This window comes from Microcaecilia unicolor, chromosome 14 (assembly GCF_901765095.1).
Source record: "Microcaecilia unicolor chromosome 14, aMicUni1.1, whole genome shotgun sequence".
Lineage (NCBI taxonomy): Eukaryota > Metazoa > Chordata > Amphibia > Gymnophiona > Siphonopidae > Microcaecilia > Microcaecilia unicolor.
The window spans coordinates 29,624,941-29,647,914 of record NC_044044.1 but is presented as its reverse complement, the minus strand read 5'-3'; the positions used below and the strand labels follow the sequence as shown (position 1 = coordinate 29,647,914).

The 22,974-nt window shown below is 42.8% G+C and overlaps 1 protein-coding gene and 4 gene segments (V, D, J or C); all 5 read right to left on the bottom strand.

The window, feature by feature from the left end:
* LOC115457536 overlaps positions 1 to 7,158 on the bottom strand; it is a 357,793-nt gene extending 350,635 nt beyond the window's left edge.
* Positions 1 to 14,588, bottom strand: part of LOC115457534 — a 344,279-nt gene extending 329,691 nt beyond the window's left edge. The window contains 3 exon segments of the C gene segment in view: positions 13,493 to 13,497; positions 14,076 to 14,392; positions 14,490 to 14,588. Of these exon segments, the coding sequence occupies positions 13,493 to 13,497; positions 14,076 to 14,372 (302 nt within the window).
* LOC115457538 overlaps positions 1 to 18,933 on the bottom strand; it is a 440,220-nt gene extending 421,287 nt beyond the window's left edge.
* The window catches only part of LOC115457532 (immunoglobulin gamma-1 heavy chain-like), a 428,753-nt gene that overhangs the window by 245,195 nt on the left and 160,584 nt on the right, over positions 1 to 22,974 (bottom strand). The window lies entirely within an intron of this gene.
* LOC115457535 overlaps positions 1 to 22,974 on the bottom strand; it is a 274,317-nt gene that overhangs the window by 210,056 nt on the left and 41,287 nt on the right.

Below are 22,974 nucleotides of genomic sequence, written 5' to 3'. Positions count from 1 at the left end.
GGGGGGTTGATGTGCTGGGAGGTGGGGGTGTTCTGCTGCACCCGGGGGGGGGGGGGGGGGGTGCGCATCGGCGAACCGCCCCAGGTGGCAGCTGACCTAGGAATGACACTGGAAATAAAACAAAAGATAGAAAAGAAAAAAAGATGATACCTTTCTTATTGGACTAAGATAATACATTTTTTTTTATTAGCTTTCGAAGGTTAACCCTTCAGATCCTGCTTCTAGAGCGTTTCATGGCACGGAGCCTAGCCTTTTGAGTCGAACAGCTAACGCTACTTCCGGCTTTACTCGCAGCCGATTCTTAGCTCCACCTGGCATATACCTCAGACATTCCTAGGCACTAAATCTTCTGTTAAAATATGGCATCAGTTTTTGTTCGACTGTTACATAGTAACATAGTAACATAGTAGATGACGGCAGAAAAAGACCAGCACGGTCCATCTAGTCTGCCCATGATAAACTCATATGTGTATACCTTACCTTGATTTGTACCTGTCTTTTTCAGGGCACAGACCGTATAAGTCTGTCCAGCAGTATTTCCCGCCTCCCAACCACCAGTCCCGCCTCCCATCACCGGCTCCGGCACAGACCCCGTATAAGTCTGCCCTTCCCCATCCTAGCCTCTCAACCACCAACCCCTCTTCCCCCCGCCACCCAATTTCAGCTAAGCTTCTGTGGATCCATTCCTTCTGCACAGGACTCCTTTATGCCTGTCCCACGCATGCTTGAATTCCGTTACCGTTTTCATCTCCACCACCTCCCGCGGGAGGGCATTCCAAGCGTTCACCACCCTCTCCATGAAAAAATACTTCCTGACATCTTTCCTGAGTCTGCCCCCCTTCAATCTCATTTCATGTCCTCTCGTTCTACCGCCTTCCCATCTCCGGAAAAGGTTCGTTTGCAGATTTATACCTTTCAAATATTTGAACGTCTGTATCATATCACCCCTGTTCCTCCTTTCCTCCAGAGTATACATGTTCAGGTCAGCAAGTCTCTCTTCATACGTCTTGGAACGCAATTCCCATACCATCCTCGTAGCTTTTCCTTGTACCGCTTCCATTTTTTTAACATCCTTCGCAAGGTACGGCCTCCAAAACTGAACACAATACTCCAGGTGGGGCCTCACCAACGTCTTATACAGGGGCATTAAAACCTCCTTTTTTCTGCTGGTCACACCTCTCTCTATACAGCCTAGCAACCTTCTCGCTACGGCCACCGCCTTGTCGCACTGTTTCATCGCCTTTAGGTCCTCAGATACTATCACCCCAAGATCCCTCTCCCCGTCCGTGTCTATCAGGCTCTCCCCACCTAACACATACGCCTCCCTTGGATTTCTACTCCCTAAGTGCATCACTTTGCATTTCTTCGCATTGAATTTTAATTGCCAAACGTTAGACCATTTTTCCAGCTTCTTCAGATCTTTTTTCATGTTTTCCACTCCCTCCGGGGTGTCCACTCTGTTGCAAATCTTGGTGTCATCTTGGTGTCATCCTTCCTCACACTGTGAGTCCTGCACAGTAGTATTTGGCAGTGTCCTCAGGGCCGGTGCTGCTCAGTTGCAAATAGATCTCATTTTTGCCTGTGTCTCTGGTAATGGATATTCGGCTTTGGAAGGATTGGGAATAAGTTGTGCTTCCATCACTCCATAGAATTCCCGTCCATTCCAGCCCTTTCTGAGGAGGCTGCCGGATCCAGTGCCACTGAGCAGCGCTCACTGAGCGACCGGCGATTTTACAGGTCAGTCTGAGAGTCTCCGAGGGCTTCAAAACCTCAGAGGCAGACTGATGCATCACAATTTCAGACAAGACGCCTTAATGGAAAGGAAAACAATTACACTACTCTTAACTTCACTTAACTACACTTTACTGCACTTAACTACACTACTCTTAACTTCACTTAACTACACTTTACTGCACTTAACTACACTTAACCTCACTTATCTTAACTACACTTAACTACTCTACACTTAACTACTCTTAACTACACCTAACTTAACTTCACTTAAGTATCTTATCTTAACTTCACTTATCTTAACTACACTTAACATCACTTAACTAGCAGACTTGAGACTGTTAAGCATAGTAAAGTTAAGTGCTCTCAGGTTAAGAGCTCTTGTTCTTAGGCTAAGTGCACTTAAGTCAAGAGCTCTTAGGCTAAGTGCTCTTAAGTCAAGTACAGTTACTCCAGAAGTCAAGCTGACTTTTCAAGAAATAGAGGGCAGCTTTTACAAAGTGGTCCTCTATTTCTTGAAAAGTCAGCTTGACGAGACTTCTGGACAAAAGCACTTAGCCTAAGAGCTCTTAACAAGAGCACTTAACTTAAGAGCTCTTAACTTAAGAGCACTTAGCCTAAGAGCTCTTAACTTAAGAGCATTTAATGTACTTAACTAAACTCAACTTCACTACACTTGCCTTATCGTCACTTAACTACTTAACTAAACTTACCTGCACTTAACTTCACTAAACTTAACTACACTTAACTACACTTAAGTACACTTAACTGCACTTAAATAAACTTAACACTTAACTTAACTTAACTAAACTTAAATATACTTAACTTCACTTAACTACATAAGTACATAAGTAGTGCCATACTGGGAAAGACCAAAGGTCCATCTAGCCCAGCATCCTGTCACCGACAGTGGCCAATCCAGGTCAAGGGCACCTGGCACGCTCCCCAAACGTAAAAACATTCCAGACGTTATACCTAAAAATGCGGAATTTTTCCAAGTCCATTTAATAGCGGTCTATGGACTTGTCCTTTAGGAATCTATCTAACCCCTTTTTAAACTCCGTCAAGCTAACCGCCCATACCACGTTCTCCGGCAACGAATTCCAGAGTCTAATTACACGTTGGGTGAAGAAAACTTTTCTCTGATTCGTTTTAAATTTACCACACTGTAGCTTCAACTCATGCCCTCTAGTCCTAGTATTTTTAACTTAAATTCACTTCACTTAACTACACTTAACTTCACTTAACTTAACTGCACTTAACTTCACTTCACTTAACTACAGAACTAACAGCAGTGGTCAAATTGGGCTGCTTTCTAAAAGACGCCCTCTATTTCTTGAAAAGTCATCTTCCTATATGACTTAAGACTTCACTTAACTACACTTCACTTCACTTAACCTAAAATAAGTTCACTTAACATAACTACACCACTTAACTTAACTTAACTTTACTTAATTTAACTATGCTTAACTTCACTTTAACTACACTTAACTACATTTAACTTAACTGAAGTTAAGTGTACTTAAGTGTAGTCTCAAGTCATATAGGAAGCTGACTTTTCAAGAAATAGAGGGCGTCTTTTACATAGCGGCCCAATGTGACTGCTAGTGGTAGTTCTGTAGTTAAGTGTTGTTAAGTTAAGTGTAGTATGGTTAAGTGTAGTGTAGTTAAATGTGGGAGGAGCAGCTGTTACAGGACTCAGGTAATATAGTTGGGTAATACCCATGGGTGGGGGGCAGAGCAGAGGTCTGGGTAATAGACGTGTGGGGGGAGCAGAAGTTACAGGATTCAGGTAATATACGTGAGGAGGAAACAACTGTGACAGGAGTCGAGTAATACCCATGGGTGGGGGGAAAGCAGGTCTGGGGGCAGGGCAGAGGTCTGGGTAATAGAAGTGTGGAGGAAACAATTGTGACAGGAGTCGGGTAATACCCATGGGTGGGGGGAAAGCAGCTGTTACAGGTCTGGGGGGCAGAGCAGAGGTCTGGGGGAGCAGTTAAGTTTTTTTTATTTTATTTCCTTTGTACTCCGCACTTTCCCACTCATAGCGGATTCAATGCGTCTTACATATTATATACAGGTACTTATTTGTTAAGTGACTTGCCCAGAGTCACAAGGAGCTGCCTGTGCCTGAAGTGGGAATCGAACTCAGTTCCCCAGGACCAGAGTCCACCACCCTAACCACTAGGCCACTCCTCCTCTTTAAAGCATATTTTCATTTCAGTACATCTGATAAAACATTCATCGAAAAGCATGATAATTATTTAGTATTGCACAGGTTCCTGAAACATTCAGTACTACGGTTGCTATGTTAGCAGTTATACATTTTTTTCTGTGACTTGATTCATATATTATCATAACGAGGGCATTGCGTCCCTGAGAAGGAAATACTTACAGTGCTGAACATACAGTAGAAATGCGAGAACAAAGACCCGATCCATGTTATAAATCTGTGAATGAAAATAAAAATGAAAAATATAGAGTAACTTGAGGAAAAGGCACATTTAACAGGGAAACTGAAAGGATGAATTTGCATATGAAAATTCAGATGACCCAAGATGAAAATCAGGGTTGGATGTTGAGGGTTACCTTGCTTAGCTGCAGTATTTATGGCTTCCTGGTCCAGATCCCCTATGATTTTAGCTTCTTCTGTGGATTTTCGTTGATCATGTGAGGGTAGCGTGTCAAACAAATTATTATAATCGTACATTACAATCCAGCAATTTTCATCAACAGGGCTCTCCCTTAACACCAGACACAAAGCCAGATTTCTAGAGCTGGAGTTACTTTCTTGGCCTTATGCAGAGTGGCGTCGCGAGGGCAGCTGACACCCGGGGCGGGTCGCCGCTGCGCACCCCCCCCCCCCGGGGTGCAGCGCGGAGCACCCTCCCCCCTCCAGAGCGCAACCCCCCCCCGAGAACATACCTGGAAGGCGGTGAGGGGCGGGCGGGAGAGCCAATCCGTCGAGTGCACGCCGCTGGGGGGTGTCGGCGCCTCGCTGGTTCCCTGCTCTCTCTGCCCCGGAACAGGAAGTAACCTGTTCCGGGGCAGAGAGAGCAAGGAACCAGTGAGGCGCCGACACCCCCCAGCGGCGTGCACCCGGAGCGGACCGCCCCACGCCCCCCCCTTCCTACGCCACTGCTTATGCATTTGTCTTCACCATTTTGGTACATAAGTACAAAACATTTTATGCTGCTTATCCCAGAAATAGTGGATTTTCCCCAAGTCCACTTAATAACGGTCTATGGACTTTTCCTTTAGGAAGCCGTCCAAACCTTTTTTAAAATTCCGCTAAGCTAACCGCCTTTACTACGTTCTCTGGCAACAAATTCCACTGTAACTCCTTTTGCAGTTACAGTGAAATCTCAGAAATGTCGTGTAAGGAGTTATTAGCACTCCTTTTGCTTTTGGCTGGTTGTGTGAGTCCTTATCTACCTTGATGTGACAATTTACAGTAATCCTGATGAAAATCGTTGTGTCTAAATTAAGCGCAGGTACCCCTTATTCTACAAAAGTGTAGAAATGACATTACATAGAGTTAATTGGCATCTGCCTAGAAGCTACTTTACGATTCGATAAGTATGTGACGTGCAAACCCACAAGGGCGTGGCCATGGGAGGGGCATGGTCAGGTCGGGGCGTTCCCAATATTTAGGCACAGTGTTATAGGTGGGGGGTTAGGCACCCAAGTTCTGTGCCAGGATTTACATCGTTTCAGCTGAATTTTTGGACTGGGATTCTGCTCTAAGCGCAGTTCTATAAAGAGGGTTCAGCCCGGAGCACTGAATGTGGATTTTTGTTAGTGCTTTCTGGCTCAGTATGTGGATGCACTGCTGTTTACTGTCAGGAACACCCCAGCGGTAGAAAATTAATTTTCTACGGCAGGGTTTGGCACGCGCCAAATTCAAAATTAGCACCGGGCGCATGCACTACCCTGGCGGTAGTGTCGATTTGGCATTTATAAGTAGTGTGCCACCAAAATCGCTCCGGGCCCCGCCCTCGAGGGCGGAGCAATGGCAGAACAACGAAGGGGTTGGCAGGGAGGGAGGCGGGGGTGGGTGGGAAATCGCTACGGGCCCCGCCCTTGAGGGCGGAGCAAGGGCAGAACAACGAAGGGGTTGGCAGGGAGGGAGGGAGGCGGGGGTGGGAAATCACTACGGGCCCCGCCCTCGCGTCAAACGTCATGACATTGAGGGCGGAGCAATGCCACAACAACGAAGGGGTTGGCGGGGCGGGGCGGGGGGGGGGGGTGTTGCCGATGAAAACCTTGCTAGCGCCCGTTTCATTTGCTCAGAAACAGGCCTCTTTTACTAGTATATATATATATATACACACCATGAACTGTTCCATGTATGTTATGTTCCATCTATATTACTGTATATGTATGCACCTTAACGCAACACCACTTGTATTCTGTTACCTGGAAATGGCAACCGCCATTACGGCAAATGTAAGCCACATTGAGCCTGCAAATTGGTGGGAAAATGTGGGCTACAAATGCTACAAATAAAATAAATAGTTAAATATGTATTTGAAGCCCATTTACTGACGTGCATTTAAGATTTGCGGTTAACGCAGCTTGAAGCACGATTTTTCTGTGTGTTAATTGCAAATCTAACAGCACTTTTTAACACGTACCCAAATTCTATAAATGGTGTGCGGTTGGACAGTGGGGCAGTTACATGCTTAAACCTGGTGTTAAAGACTCTGACAACCAACTGTTCATAAAGACAGTTAATAAATTTTCATACATAAATGAAATTCATATTGAATATTGATTACATTGCATAGGCATATTCTCAGTCCGCCTTTTGATAGAGACTCCTTCACAGACATTTGAGGAGAGAGGAAATCACATTTGAAGAGCTGGTTCGAAGCTCAGTATTTGTAGGAGTCCTTATGCCATTTTTACCACTGTGAGCGTCTCTTGCACAGTAATACACGGCCGTGTCTTCCGTTTTACTGCCAGACATTTGCAGATACACTTCTCCTTTAGAAACGTCCCTGGAGATGAAGAGACGACTTTGCAGAGACGGAGAATATTCTTTAACATCATCATATCCTATCCGTGCCACCCATTCCAGTCTTTTCCCAGGAGGTTGACGAATCCAATGCACTATATACATGTTACTGCTGTCAGTGAGGGAGGCGCCAGTGACTTTACAGGTCAGTCTAAGTACCTCCGAGGGCTTCAAGATCCCAGGACCTGACTCCTCCATTTTAATCTGAGACAGGACACCTTAAAGAGAAGGGAAAATTAAATCCAAATGCTATCAACGCAATCAGTTAATAGATGAAATAATTACTTTCCTGATAGTCTTCAAGCAATACGTACATGAGACAAAGGACCAGAGGTAAAGAGCAATGTGCAGTGAACTCATCCTTCAATTTTGTTAGAGAAATAACGTAATGAAAAATATGGTCCAGAGTTAGTTGTTGGCTCCCGGCAGACTTTAGTCTCCTCAACCAGCTGCTTCCTCCATATTTAAACAGGAAGTGTCTGAGATTTATTTGCATAGTGAAGAGAAGTTAACTATTTAGCGTCTTGAAAAGAACACTTTTCACAGATGATGCTGGAATCTGTTACTTTGCAGATATATATTTATGTTTCAATAATTTTTATTAGACATAACAAAACCAGTAGCATCCATATTTCAACATCTTATTACTATTTACAATAAATGATATGCTTCATGCATGCTCTCAGTATTAACTATCGTTTTGATATGTATGCATTGATCTTTTCCTCCCCCCTCCCCTCCCCTTGCAGATATATATTTATTTATTTTAGGCAAGTTCTCAAACCATGTTCTGTGAACGTTTATACATGTGATAAAACAACATTATTGTGACTACTGTATATTAGTTATCAAAAAATACGAAAAGTAGAGGCTCTTGAAACTTCCGTCTTCTGTCCAGTAATGGTGACTTTTATCTTGCCAGGGTCAGAGAATTCCATGAAGGAAATATTTGTCCATAGTAAATGAGTTTACTTATTGCCACACTGATGAACTGTGATTGGAATAAAGAGTGATAACTAAAAGTGGTTCCGCAATAAAACTTGTAGTTCGTATATGTATCTCAAGATTAGTTCAGAAACAAATACGTTAATTCCCCTGAAGAAGCCCCATGGTGAAACGGGAAGCCCATTGGGATTCATCAAGATAAGTGCTTGAAGTGATGATAAAGATCGATTGCTGGATATCAAGTATGCTCTATTAAAATTTTAGGAAAAAGGGGAAAAATGATTCTATAAAATCAAACTTTAGTAGGTTAGGCACGGAGGTTTTTGACCAATGATTAAGTTGACGTCTGTTGAGACGACAATCTTCTACAAGAGATGAAAGTCCAGACAGTTTCTGAAGTCTTTCCCTCCTTTTCAGAAATGTAAACATATTGTTTTGTTGAGCACATTTTTCTTTCAGCAAGGTTTTTGGAGTTTGTATATGGAAGACATTCAGTCTTTCTATTCGTGTTGGACTCACTGGATGACTCATGGAATCCCTGCACTGACTTACACGTCTCTTGCATAGCTGGGTGTGGACAATTAATGCTGCCTCAGAATAACATGAAATTCACATTAATTTGCTTTCATAGGTCCTTACTGATTTTGCTTCTCTACTTTCTAATACTGGATAGTTTAGGGTATTTTCTTCAAAATCCTGTTTGCACTGATGCTGTTTTATGAGTGCTCATTAGTGCCCTCTGAATTTATTAGGGCTGTTGGATGATCACAATGTTTAATCGTGATTAATCTTGAGTTAACTGTACCTCCACCCCTCCCCCCACAGTAGTCTGGAAGTTCTCTATTTCCCTTCCTTCCTCCTCCTCTGGCCATTTTTCAAATTCCCTGCGTCATGGGCAGGCAGGCTTCCTTCACTGGTCCCAGGAACCTTTTCTGCAGCCATGTTCCGCCTCCTCTGATGCAACTTCCTGTTTAATCTTATCTGTGTGTGTTTTCATGGAAGGGTGAAGAGAGGCTGAGGTCATAGATGCCATGGCTAATTTTGTGTACAGGTACATTTTCATTTTCTTGTTTGAAGAGGACAAGTTTTACACCTTAAGTGAGATAGGAGAAGAGGGGGAAGTGGTGGGGGCACAGAAGAGGTAACTAAATATACAGCAATGTTTAGATCTTTCTAAATAAAATATAAATGAAAAATACCAGGAGAGATATTCCTTGCTTCTGAATAACCGGACATTTGCAAATACACCTCGCCTTTAGAAACGTCCCTGGAGATGGTGAGACGACTTTGGAGAGATGGGGAATGTAGTTTATAATCATCATATCCCACTCCTGCCACCCATTCTAGTTCTTTCCCAGGAGTTACCGCATGGCTACCATGTGGCTCTTGCGGTAATTTTATTTTGACGAGCGTCCGATATGCCCGGCCGAAAAATAATTTGTGTTTTCTGCCGCGTGTATCGAGCATGTGCCATGTGGCATTTGGTATGCCCAGTTACCGCTTGAGGCTTTACCGCTGGGTTGATGGCTGGCTGTAAGGTCTCAGACCCAAAATGGACACGCAACAATTTTCATTTTGCCGCACATCCATTTTTGGCAAACATTTTATGGGTATCTACACAGCGTGCGCTAAAAACGCTAATGCGTCTTTACTGCGCCTTTGTAAATAGGGCCCTTTATATGGAAAACAAACAGGGAATGAAATAGGAATATATTTAACTAGGGTTTTTTTGTTTGTTTTTTGTTTGCTCTCTGTTTATAGAAGAAAGGGAGCTAATGACCCTTAATTAAACATATTTGGGGCCCCTTTACTACAGCGCATTAAGATTTGCGGTTAACGCAGCTTGAAGCAAGATTTTTCTGTGTGTTAATTGCAAATCTAACAGCACTTTTTAACACTTACCCAAATTCTATAAATGGCGTGTGGTTTGACAATGGGGCAGTTAGGCAGTTACACGCTTAACTTACCCCCCTGTTTACTAAGCCACGCTAGCAGCAGCCATGCGCTAATGCTGACACAGTCCATTCGCTTTGACTGGGCTGCGTCAGCATTGCAGTGCGGCAGCTGCTAGCGCGGCTTAGTACACGGGGGTTAATTTCTTAACTGCATTAAATTGCCATTTAATTGGGCTTAACAGACACAACTTGACACACGTTTGCAGTTATGCCTTAACTGACTTGCGTCCTAATTTCCATGGTGCACAATTCTTTTTACGGAGACATCCCAGGATACATGAATAACCTAAACAACCTTCCTTCTAGGAATACATCAAGAACATCCCGTTCGTTCCTAAACCTCCATTATCCTACCTGCAAGTATAAATCTACTTACGCTACCTCCTTTTCCAAATATCAGCACCCAATTATGGAATGCTTTACCAAAAGCTGTCAAAACTACTCAAACTCATCTTAGCTTTAGGAAATGACTCAAGACCAGCTTATTCAAGAAAGCCTACTCCCAGGATCCAACATAAATCCTAAAGTCCTCCAAATCAATACATTAATGGACTATTTTGGACTCTTACTTTCCTTTCCCTTTTCCCTCCTTTCAATTTGTTCTTGTACTCTCTCTGTTTACCAGGCGATTGTCTTCTCGGTTTAATGTGAGCCACATTGAGCCTGCAAACATGGGAAAATGTGGGGTATAAATGTGACAAAATAAGTAAATGTAGGAGGGGGCATGGATGGTCACTCCTCTATGGTTCTTTCATACTATTATTCCAGGAAAGAGAAATTGTAACGTCACTGGATGCATATTGTAAGCCGAAAGAATCCTGGGAAAAGAAGAAAATTTATATCGATTCTTCTGCCATCGGATCATATTTGTGATACATACAAAGGCCCTCTTTTACCGCACTGGGTAAAAGGTCAGTCTTTCTTTTCTGCAGGAAACGGCCGTGTGGCAAGTAAAGCACTTGCCGCGCAGCCATTTGGGGGGGAGGGGGAGGGAAGCCCTTACCGCCACCCATTGAGGTGACGGTAAGGGCCCCTGTGCTAACCCAGCAGTAACGAGTCATGAATCTGTTTTCAGTCAACTTGACGCAAACCACAATGTTGTACTCGTAAGATTCTTGATGACTGGCAAACAATGAAATATTTTTGAAATATTAATCTGAACTGTAAATTACTACACTGCAACAATAATAACACATATAATATTTATTCATAATATTTATTTGAATTATGTGATCCCAGCTTGATATTTCCGGAACATGTAATGTATTTTATAATATATAATAAAACTCATACTGAACATTTCAGCTTTTCACGGACATTCGAGGAGGAAAGAGATCACATTTACAGGGGCTGGTGTGAAGTTCAGTATTTGTAGGGGTTCCTTATGCCATTTTTACCATTGTGTGGTTCTCTTGCACAATAATACACGGCCATGTCTTCCGTTTTACTGCCAGACATTTGCAGATACACCTCGCCCTTAGAAACGGCCCTGGAGATGGTTAGTCGACTTTGGAGAGAGGAAGGGTACAATTTAAAATCATCATTTCTCACTAGTCCCATCCATTCCAGTCTTTTCCCAGGAACTTGTCGGATCCAGTGCACTGCCCATAATGTACTGCTTTCAGTGAGGGAGGTGCCGGTGACTTTACAGGTCAGTCTAAGGGTCCCCGAGGGTCTCAAGATCCCAGGACCTGACTCCTCCATTTTAATCTGAGACAGGACACCTTAAAGAGAAGGGAAAATTAAACCCAAAAGCTATCAACACAATCAGTTAATAGGTGAAATAATTACTTTCCTGATAGTCTTCAAGCAATACGTACATGAGACAAAGGAAAAGAGGCAAAGAGCAATGTGTAGTGAACTCATCCTTCTAATTTCTCAGAGAAATAACATAACGAGAAATATTGTCTGGACTTGTTGCTTCCAACAGACTTTGGTGTCCTCAACCAGCTCCTTCCTCGCTATTTAAACAGGAAGTGTCTGACATTTATTTGCATGAAGAGGAAATATTAACTACTTAGAGTCTTGAAAAGAACATTCTTCACAGATGCTGGAATCTATCGCTTTGCTTTGCAGATAGATATTTACTGATTTTAGGCAAGTGGTCAAAGTGGTTAGGGTGGTGGACTTTGGTCCTGAGGAACTGAGTTCGATTCCCGGCACAGGCAGCTCCTTGTGACTCTGGGCAAGTCACTTAACCCTCCATTGCCTGCCGCATTGAGCCTGCCATGAGTGGGAAAGTGCAGGGTACAAATGTAACAAAAAAAATATATATATATTGTGTGAACATTATTTGTGAGAGAGAAAACCTCATTATTGTAACCACTGTATGTTAGTTATCAAAAATTAGGAAAAGGAAAGACTGTTGAAACTTCTGTCTTAAGTCCAGTAATGGTGACTGTTACCTTGACAGGGCCAGGGAATTCCATTAAGGAAATCTTTGTCCACAATAAATGAACATCAATTATTATCACTCTGGTCAACTATGATTGGAATAAAGAGTGACTATTAAAAGTGGTCCGGCAGTAAAACTTGAGTTCATATATATTGACGACATTCAGTCCGTCTGTTAGCGTTGGATTCACAGGGTGACTCATGGGATCCCACTAACTTACTTTTACAGATCGTTACTGATTGTTTTTATCTACTTTCTAATAATGGATAAGTTCGAGTATTACCACCATTTCTTCAAAAACATTTTTGCACTGATCCTATTTTATGAGTGCCCTCTGAATTTATTAGGGCTATTGGATGATTAAATTTTTAATCGAGACTAATCTTGAGTTAACTGTACCTCCAATCCCCTCCCCCAACTGTCCTGCAGTTCTCTTTCCCTTCCTTCCTTCCTCTCTGGCCATTAAAAGAAACTTCCTATGTCGCGAGCAGGGCCTTAATGCAAACAGGCTTCTTTCGCTGGTCCCAAGAGCCTTCCTGCTGCAGCATCCCGCCTCCTCTGATGCAACTTCCTGTTTCATTTTATTTGTTTGTGCTTTCCTGGGAGGGTGAAGGGAGGCTGAGGTCACAGATGCCAGGGCTAATTATGTGTACAGGTATTTTTGCTTGTCATTCTCCATTTTGAAGTGGGAAAGTTTTACTCCTGGTAACAAGAAATCCCAGAGGATTTCTAATCAAGACTGTTGGTCAACATTTTACAGGACCAGGACACTGTACCAGTGACTTCACAGTGAGAATCCTGAAAGGTAACTTTAAAACCATACAAGAACGTAAGATCTTTGAAGTCAGAATGATTGAATATTTTAACACCCAACAGAAAGGACTTAACAAGGATCTGGGGTTCCTAGCCCATTATAAACCATAAAGCTGTATGTTGCTCACCCCACCCCTTCACCTATCCACACCCATCCTGTTAGAATATCAATGATATGCTTTGATGTCCCCATGCGTACCTCCGACCCACCCCCATCCTCCCACCCTGTCAGACTGTCAAAGTAATGCTTGAATGTTTTCACTTATATACACTGTCAGCTAGCACATTTGCTTATTTCCGATCTGACGAAGACGGGCAACCTTCGAAAGCTAATCAAGAAATGTATTAAGTTATGTCCAATAAAAAAGGTATCATCTTATTTTCTTTTCCATGTTTTATTTTGTTTGATTTCTATTGATAATCAAGACTGAAACTGCTTTGGAAGGGGCCCTGTGCTGATGCCAAATATCCAAAGAGAAACAAACCAAACCTTAACTGAGATAGGAGAAGGGGGGAAAGTGGTGGGGGGGGCACAGAAGACGTGTTGAAATATTTAGTGGTTTAGATTTTTTTTAAAGAAAATATCTACTGTATTAAAAAATATATATCAGTCGAGATGTTCCGTGCTTCTGAATAACCTCATTTTCAAAGATTTTCTCTGGTACCCGGTCAAAATAGCCCCGGGGCTATTTTGTCAGGGCTTTTATGTTGGGGTGCCATTTTCTCTCTCTCAAAATGTTTAGGCCATTGACCTAGCGCTAAGGTCTCACGCAGTAACTGGGTGGTAATGCCGATTACTGCCCGCAGGCCAGAAAACAAAAATATTTTCCAGAGCGTGTAGCGGACACATGTCAAAAATGAAATTACTGCAAGGGCCACGCGGTAACTCAAAATTGATGCTCGTTGGGCACGCGCAGGCTTAATAAAAGGGTCCCCTCTGTGAGTATATAAATCATGAAGGATATTGAGAATTATTAAGCTGCAGAAACAATGATGATTTTAACATTATAATTTGATTTATGTGATTCCAGCTCTGACAACTGTGACAGCTAATACATCTTATAATCTTATAATGAAATTCTTATAGAATGCTCAGTACATCATGTTAGGTATATTCACAGACAGTCTGTTCATGAAGAGAGGAAAACACATTTAAGGGGGCTGGTTTGAAGCTTAGTATTTGCAGGAGTTCCTTATGCCATTTTTACCACTGTGCTTCTCTTGCACAGTAATACACGGCCGTGTCTTCCGTTTTACTGCCAGACATTTGCAGATACACCTCGCCTTTAGAAACGTCCCTGGAGATGGTGAGGCGACTTTGGAGAGACGGAGAATATAGTTTATACTCATCATATCCCACCCGTGCCACCCATTCCAGTGCTTTCCAAGGAGGCTGCCGGATCCAGTGTACAGCCCACACTTTACTGCTGTCAGTCAGGGAGGCGCCGGTGACTTTGCAGGTCAATCTAATCGTCTCGGAGAGCTTGACCATTCCAGGACCCGACTCTTCCATTTTAATCTGAGACAGAACACCTTAAAGAGAAGGGGAAATTAAACTCAGGAAACAATCAACAACATGTTCAGTTAATAAAGGAAACAAGTTTCCTGATCATCTTCAAGCAAGACTTACAGGAGAGAGAGGACAAGAGGCAAAGACCAATGTGGAATAACTCATTCTGTCTTCTCAGAGAAAGTATGTCATGAGAAATATTGTCTCAACTTGGAGCTCCTGGCGGTTTTTAGTCTCCTTAACCAGCTGCTTCCTCGGTATTTAAACAGGAAGTGTCTGACATTTATTTGCATAAAGAGGGAATATTAACTATTTAAAGCATTGAAAAGAAGATTTGTTTTTTCAGATGTTGGAATTTGTGACTTAGCAAGCCAACATATCATATTCTGTGATATTTATACATGGGAAAGGTGTTCAGTCTTTCTGTTAGTGTTGGACTCACTGGGTGACTGTGGTATTCATTCATTCATGGGATCTATGCGCTCATGGCTCTGACTCTTGCATAGCTGGGTGCGGACAATTAACAGTGTCTCGGAATAACATGAAAATCATGCAAACGTTCTCTCCTATTTCCTTACTGGTTGTTGGATAGGTTAGGGTATTGCTACATTTCTTCAAAAACATGTTCGCATTGATATTTACTTTATGAGTTGTGTCCAATGGTTCACTCTGAATTGGTATTTCTCCAGATCATTGATATGGTTTACTGGGAAAATATCAGAAATAAATCCCTGGTTTTCCAATCACATCATATCAATATGCATATTCTTGTATCATAGACCAGTGATACTTTTCATATGGTTCATTGAGTGACACCCACCATTTGCCTTTTTCACTCATTAGACCATTTGAATGAAGAAGGTAATAGGGTCAGTGACCATTCTTGAATATTTTCATATCTGGTTCTAGCTTTTTGATTTTGTACAATTATGCTCCTCCCAACTTGAAGAACTATGTAGGCGCAACCATCAGAAATCCTTCTAAAGAGCAAGCAAATCCATCACTTGCATTCCCACTGTTGGAAGTGGTGCATCAAAATTGTGCTTCCAGTTTTGAGGAGCTTGCAAATTTACTACTGTTTGAGATGTATGAATGACTGAAGGTCAGATTTGCACCATGGCAAAATGTAGCCTGGCTTGCTCTCATTGACAAGAAATGGATTTTTCTTAGACCTGCGTAATATTCAGTTCTGCTCGGAAAATCCATCGCTGCAAACCCCCCCCCCCCACCGCCGCCGTCCGCCCACCCCCTGCCCCGCCGCCGCATCAGGTACCTTGCTTGCTGGCAGGTGTCCCCAATCCCTGCCAGCTGAATAGTCTTCTTCAGCGCCGGTCGACTCCGGTGCCTTCGTTGTGTGATCATCTGTTTCTGACACCTCATGTCCTGCACAGGGCTACATGAACGGGGCAGGACGTAAAGTGTCAGAAACAGATGATCACACAACGAAGGTGCCGGAGTTGACCGGCGCTGAAGAAGACTCTTCAGCTGGCAGGGATTGGGGACCCCTGCCAGCAAATATGGTACCTGATGCGGTGGGGCGGGGGGGGGGGCGTAATCTGTGGCCCCACATAGCTACGCCCATGGTGCCGAGGCCCCCTTTTACCGCATTGGATAAAAGGGAGGTCTCTCTTTCCTGCAGGAAATGGCAGTGCGGCAAGTAAAGCACTTGCTATGCGGCCATTTTGGAGTGGGAGCCCTTACTGCCACCCATTGAGGTACCAGTAAGGGCTCCCACGCTAATGCAGCGGTAGCCGGGCAGCATGCAGCACTGTCCAATTACCGCCGGGTACACTCCGGAGCCCACCGCCTTGGAAATCAACCCTGGCCGCTCAGTTATTTATGAGTCTGGAGCAGGACAGTGTTAAAATAATTGGCAAATACTGAATTCCAGTATAGGAAGGAGAAAAACCAAACCCAAACTGAACACATGGGGGGGGGGGGGGGGGGGGGGGGGTTCACCATGCTTTTCAATAGAACAGAGACGGCCCTTTTTCTTAGAAAATTTTACAAAAAAGAACCAACTCTGTCTCTCAGAAGAAAATATCAGATGTTGACAAATGAAAAGCTTTACCATGGGAGAATATTACTAGACTGTGAAGGAAAGGGTGACACACTCTGGACATAAGGAGAATTGCAAGCCTTTACTTGCTCCAAAGTTTTGCTTGAAAAATATTTTTCAGGTGCGTGTAGCGGACACATGCCAAAACTGAAATTATCGCGAGCGCCAAGCCGTAACTCCATTTTGACGCACATTGAGCACGCATAGATGCTTACACGGTTTAGTTAAAGGGCCCTTAGAGAACTAAATTAGAACCAATTCTACCACTGTACAAAATGTTTGCTGTTAGAGATTATATAACTCTTTCAAACTGGTTACTTATTGATGTGTAGAAGGTTATGAATAGTAAAGCAAAGCATCAATGTTTTCCATGACTATTACTGAAGAAAACAGGATATAACACCAAAGAGCATAGTTTTTTTTTAAGTTTAAATAATTTATATTGAAAAAACTGTAGATTATACAAAAGACAAAAGTTGAACTAACAAGAGTTTAAAAGCATAGTTTTAATCAAGAAAAGAGAGGTGTGGGTAGCCGTGTTAGTCCACTTTTAAAGGTAATCAATAGAAGTAAAACAAAATAAAACATGGAAAAGAAAATAAGATGATACCTTTTTTATTGGACATAACTTAATACATTTTTTGATTAGCTTTCGAAGGTTGCCCTTCTTCCTCAGATTGGAAATAAGCAAATGTGGTAGCTGACAGTGTATATAAGTGAAAACATTCAAGCATTACTATGACAGTAAAATAGATACCATTGGAGATTCTACATGGAATGTTGCTACTATTGGACATTCTACATGGAATGTTGCTATTCCACTAGCAACATTCCATGTAGAAGGCTGCGCAGGCTTCTGTTTCTGTGAGTCTGACGTCCTGCACGTACGTGCAGGACGTCAGACTCACAGAAGCAGAAGCCTGCGCGGCCACATTGGTGATTTGCAAGGGCCGACTTCTACATGGAATGTTGCTACTATTGGAGATTCTACATGGAATGTTGCTATTCCACTAGCAACATTCCATGTAGAAGCCTGCGCGCCACGTTGGTGATCTACAAGGGCCGACTTCTACATGGAATGTTGCTAGTGGAATAGCAACATTCCATGTAGAATCTATAGAAATCAAACGAAATAAAACATGGAATAGAAAATAAGATGATACCTTTTTTATTGGACATAACAATACATTTCTTGATTAGCTTTTGAAGGTTGCCCTTCGTGAGATTGGAAATAAGCAAATGTTGGTAGATGACAGTATATATAAATGAAACATCAAACCATTTCAGTGACAGTCTGGGGGTGGATAGGTGAGAGACAGGAAGAGTCGGGTGGATGAGGGACAGGGAGATATGCATGGAAATAGGAGGGTGGCAAACAGTACAATTGTATGATTTATAATGGGCTAGAAAACCCAGACCTTTAAGTCTAAGTCCTGTCTAGTGGGTGTCAAAATATTTAATCATTCTGACTTCAAAGGTCTTATGTTTGAAGTCAGGAAAGAAAATATTTAATTGCTCCTTTGCAACCTCTACAATAAGGTACCACTAACAAAGAACTGACCCCTATAATGCGATGCTTGATGAGATTGAGGGGCCCTTTTACTAAGCCTCGTAGGCACCAACACGCGCCAAATTGGAGTTACCGCCCAGTTACCACATGGCACTTGCGGTAATTTCAATGTTGGCACTCGTCAGCTACGTGCATCTGAAAATATGTTTTTATTTTCTGTTACATGGCAGCTACGCACGTCAAGTGGCAAAGGCATTTTTGTAGGTGCGCTAAAAAATAATTCTGCGTGTGCCCAAAACACACATCTACACTACCACAGCGCACCTTAGTAAAAGGACCCCTGAATTAACAGGGAATTTGAAGCACAGGCAACAGTGATTGTCTCGTAAACATTTCTCTGATGTTATTTCTGGTTGATGAACATCTGTTCCATTAATTGCAAAAGCTGTTCTAGTATTTGTATGAGTTCCCCCTTCTATCCCCACACTGTGTCTCTTGCACAATAATACATGGCTGTGTCTTCAGGTTTCATGCTGGTCAGTTGCAAGTAAACCTCATTCTTTGAGGTGTCTCTGGACAATGTTAATCGGCTTTGGAGAGATGAGGCTTGATAATTAACCTCATTATAATATATAGTACCAATCCATTCCAGTCCTTTCACCGCTGGCTGCCGAATCCAGCCAACTCCATACATGTTGGTGCTGTCTGTGATGGAGGCTCCGGAGACTTTACAGGTGAGTCTGAGGGTCTCTGACGGCTTCACTACCCCAGGACCTGACTCCCTCAGGCTGATTTCAGAAAGGACACCTTTAAAAAAAGAGAAAAAGTAATAAGGAAATGGATTCATATTAAAATCACCCTATGGTTACTGGGAAGCAGTGCAAAAGACTCACCTGAAAAAAGGGACAAAAAAAGAAGCAAAACAGAGACCCCAGTCATGCTTTTCTCCTCGACAGAAACGGATTCAAGGAAAAGTTCTGCTGAATTGCTGATGGTCTTAATGGTTTAACCCTACCCTCAGCCATTTCAATATATAAACAGGAAGGGTATAACTGTCATTTGCATACACTTCGTAGGCTGGGCCAAAGGCATTTTTAACCACGAACCGAAGCTACCTGAAGAGAGGGTAGAATTATCCATTCACATGGTCAGCAGGACTTCTAGTGAGAGAAGCTTCAGTCCAAAATATCGTCCTTACATTTTCAAAGAACACTGTGAGAATATGTGTAAAAGGTAGTAATTCGTCCTTTTATGCCGTCTAACAAAATCACCTCAAAATTTCAACAAAAATATATGTAGCAGCCTGAACACTCTCCACAAACAGCTCTCTCTGTATCTCAGAGTGTCGCAGTGATCAACCAACCTTCCTAGGGCATCACTTAAGTTGATCCCGATGCTATGATGTTGTTGGATGGTATGATTTTATGTTGCTGTTGAATTGTTATGAGGATTCCCCTTTTCTAAAGTACTGGAAGGCACTTGATTGTCCTTCTAGTGCTTTTTAGATGTAATTCCATTTTTTGACCTCTTAACTATGTTTTAATGTATATATGCTGTACGGGCTGTTTAGTGGCATATTCTCGGGTCTATATTTTTGAGTTTCTTTTTTAAAGTCATCTCACCTTTTAGCTTGTTTGCTTTCTATTTTCTTAATATGCATAAATACACATTGTTTTAATCGGTGATGTACCTAAGTTATGTGACCAGCACCTAAATAGATTTCGATGATGTACTAACCAGGTTGGTTGATGACTATAAGACTCTGGTAAGCTGAAAGTGCTGTTTGTGGTGAGTTAATTTGTTATTTTATACACTTTTCTTTTTCAGAATGATTTCGCTAATTTCCTTACTAAATTTCACTTTCTTTTACTTCCTGTGTCCTTCACTGTACAACCATCACACAATTCCTTATATTTAGATAGCCATTGTTTTTTTCACATACATTGCTCTTGATTTTATTTAAAGATTTTCCGTTTGTAAAGTTCAAATTTTTTTTGTACACTTATTTATTACTTTGCTACGCTTTTGACACTGTTAATCATGACTTACTTCTTGCCACACTGTCCTCATTTGGGTTCCAGGGCTCTGTCCTCTCCTGGTTCTCCTCCTATCTATCTCTCCCACCGCACCTTCAAAGTTCACTCTCATGGATCTTCCTCCACCCCCATCCCCTTATCTGTTGGTGTTCCCCATGGATCTGTCCTTGGACCCCTTCTCTTCTCAATCTACACCTCTTCCCTGGGCTCCCTGATCTCATCTCATGGTTTCCAGTATCATCTCTATGCTGATGACACCCAACTTTCTCTCTCCACACCAGACATCACCGCAGAGACCCAGGCAAAGGTGTCAGCCTGCTTATCCGACATTGCTGCCTGGATGTCCAACCGCCACCTGAAACTGAACAAGTCCAAGACTGAGCTCATCGTCTTCCCACCAAAACCCACTTCTCCTCTTCCTCCCCTTTCTATCTCGGTTGATAACACCCTCATCCTCCCCGTCTCATCTGCCCGCAACCTCGGAGTCATCTTTGACTCCTCCCTCTCCTTCTCTGCGCATATCCAGCAGATAGCCAAGACCTGTCGCTTCTTCCTCTTTAACATCAGCAAAATTCGCCCTTTCCTCTCTGAACACACCACCCAAACTCTCGTCCACGCTCTCATTACCTCTCGCCTGGACTACTGCAACTTACTCCTCATCGGCCTCCCACTTAGCCATCTATCCCCCCTTCAATCTGTTCAGAACTCTGCTGCACGTCTCATATTCCGCCAGAACCGATATACTCATATCACCCCTCTCCTCAGGTCACTTCACTGGCTTCCGATCAGATACCGCATTCAATTCAAGCTTCTCCTTCTTACCTACAAATGCACTCAGTCTGCTGCCCCTCACTACCTTTCTACCCTCATCTCCCCTTACGTTCCTGCCCGTAACCTCCGTTCACAGGATAAATCCCTCCTCTCAGTACCCTTCTCCACCACCGCCAACTCCAGGCTCCGCTCATTCTGCCTCGCCTCACCCTATGCTTGGAACAACCTTCCTGAGCCCTTATGCCAAACCCCCTCCCTGCCCATCTTCAAGTCTTTGCTTAAAACCCACCTCTTCAATGCTGCGTTCGGCACCTAACCCTTACCACTCAGTGAATCCAGACTGCCCCAATTTTGACTGCCCCTATCGGACCGACCGTTCACTTGTCTATTAGATTGTAAGCTCTTTGAGCAGGGACTGTCTCTCTTTGTTAAATTGTACAGTGCTGCGTAACCCTAGTAGCGCTCAAGAAATGTTAAGTAGTAGTAGTAGTAGTAGTAGTAGTAGTAGTAGTAGTATTACATATAGCAGTGATTTAACCAGAGCTGAGATTGTGATGTCATAATGCCTCATTCCACCAATGCCTAAGAGCCAACCTCATCAGTGATGTCACAATGGCTCGACTGTCCTATACTTGGCCCACTTCCCCCCTTAGTGTGAAGAGTTTCAGTCTCTGGTATGCAGAGCTGAGATTGTGATGTCATAATGCCTCATTCCACCAATGCCTAAGAGCCAACCTCATCAGTGATGTCACAATGGCTCGACTGTCCTATACTTGGCCCACTTCCCCCCTTAGTGTGAAGAGTTTCAGTCTCTGGTATCCAGAGCTGAGATTGTGATGTCATAATGCCTCATTCCACCAATGCCTAAGAGCCAACCTCATCAGTGATGTCACAATGGCTTGATTGTCCTATATTTGTCTCACTCTTATCTATTAGATTGTAAGCTCTTTGAGCAGGGACTGTCTCTCTTTGTTAAATTGTACAGCACTGCGTAACCCTAGTAGCGCTTTAGAAATGTTAAGTAGTAGTAGTATTACATATAGCAGTGATTTAACCAGAGCTGAGATTGTGATGTCATAATGCCTCATTCCACCAATGCCTAAGAGCCAACCTCATCAGTGATGTCACAATGGCTCGACTGTCCTATACTTGGCCCACTTCCCCCCTTAGTGTGAAGAGTTTCAGTCTCTGGTATGCAGAGCTGAGATTGTGATGTCATAATGCCTCATTCCACCAATGCCTAAGAGCCAACCTCATCAGTGATGTCACAATGGCTCGACTGTCCTATACTTGGCCCACTTCCCCCCTTAGTGTGAAGAGTTTCAGTCTCTGGTATCCAGAGCTGAGATTGTGATGTCATAATGCCTCATTCCACCAATGCCTAAGAGCCAACCTCATCAGTGATGTCACAATGGCTTGATTGTCCTATATTTGTCTCACTCTTATCTATTAGATTGTAAGCTCTTTGAGCAGGGACTGTCTCTCTTTGTTAAATTGTACAGCGCCGCGTAACCCTAGTAGCGCTCAAGAAATGTTAAGTAGTAGTAGTAGTATATGATTTTATTCTTTGTATCTTATTAGTTATTGTCAAGTATATTTCACATTGATTTTACCCCTGATGCTGAACATATCTGGGTGAAAAATGAACGTGTCAAGGTTTCAGCTCTATGTCTGTCAGTGATTTATGTTGTAGTTTATAGAATAAACTGTTGAGTTTACCCATTGTTTGGCTTTGATGATCTCCTCTATTTCTGTAGCCTTCCAAACAGAACAGAACTGAATCCTAACTGGGAAAGAAGGTAGAAGGGGGAGGGGTGTGCAGCATTACTGCAGATTCAGTCCATAGGGGCAGAGAAATTCAGTGGGATTCCTAGTGGACAAGCCTGGTCCTCATGAATGAACCAATGTAAAACAACCAACCTCTCTTGTATAAACTGCAAAGTACTTAATATACTATAATATTCCTGTGGAGTGCAAAATGTGAGAAAGGGGAAAACCCTCTATAACCCAACCTCCACCCAATATATGTGAATAGGATAAGGAGAAACGCAATGGGTCCAACTTTCTTCTTCGGGTAGAAAAATCCCTTTAGTCTTAATTCCTGCTAAAGACTCCACAGGAAGTTCTCTTAATGGATCAATCCCAAACACATGAAAAAAACACTTAGCTTCTGGGGTGGTGATAGATGCAAAAACATGCAAACAAAATCAGTCACATCGACTGTGGCCA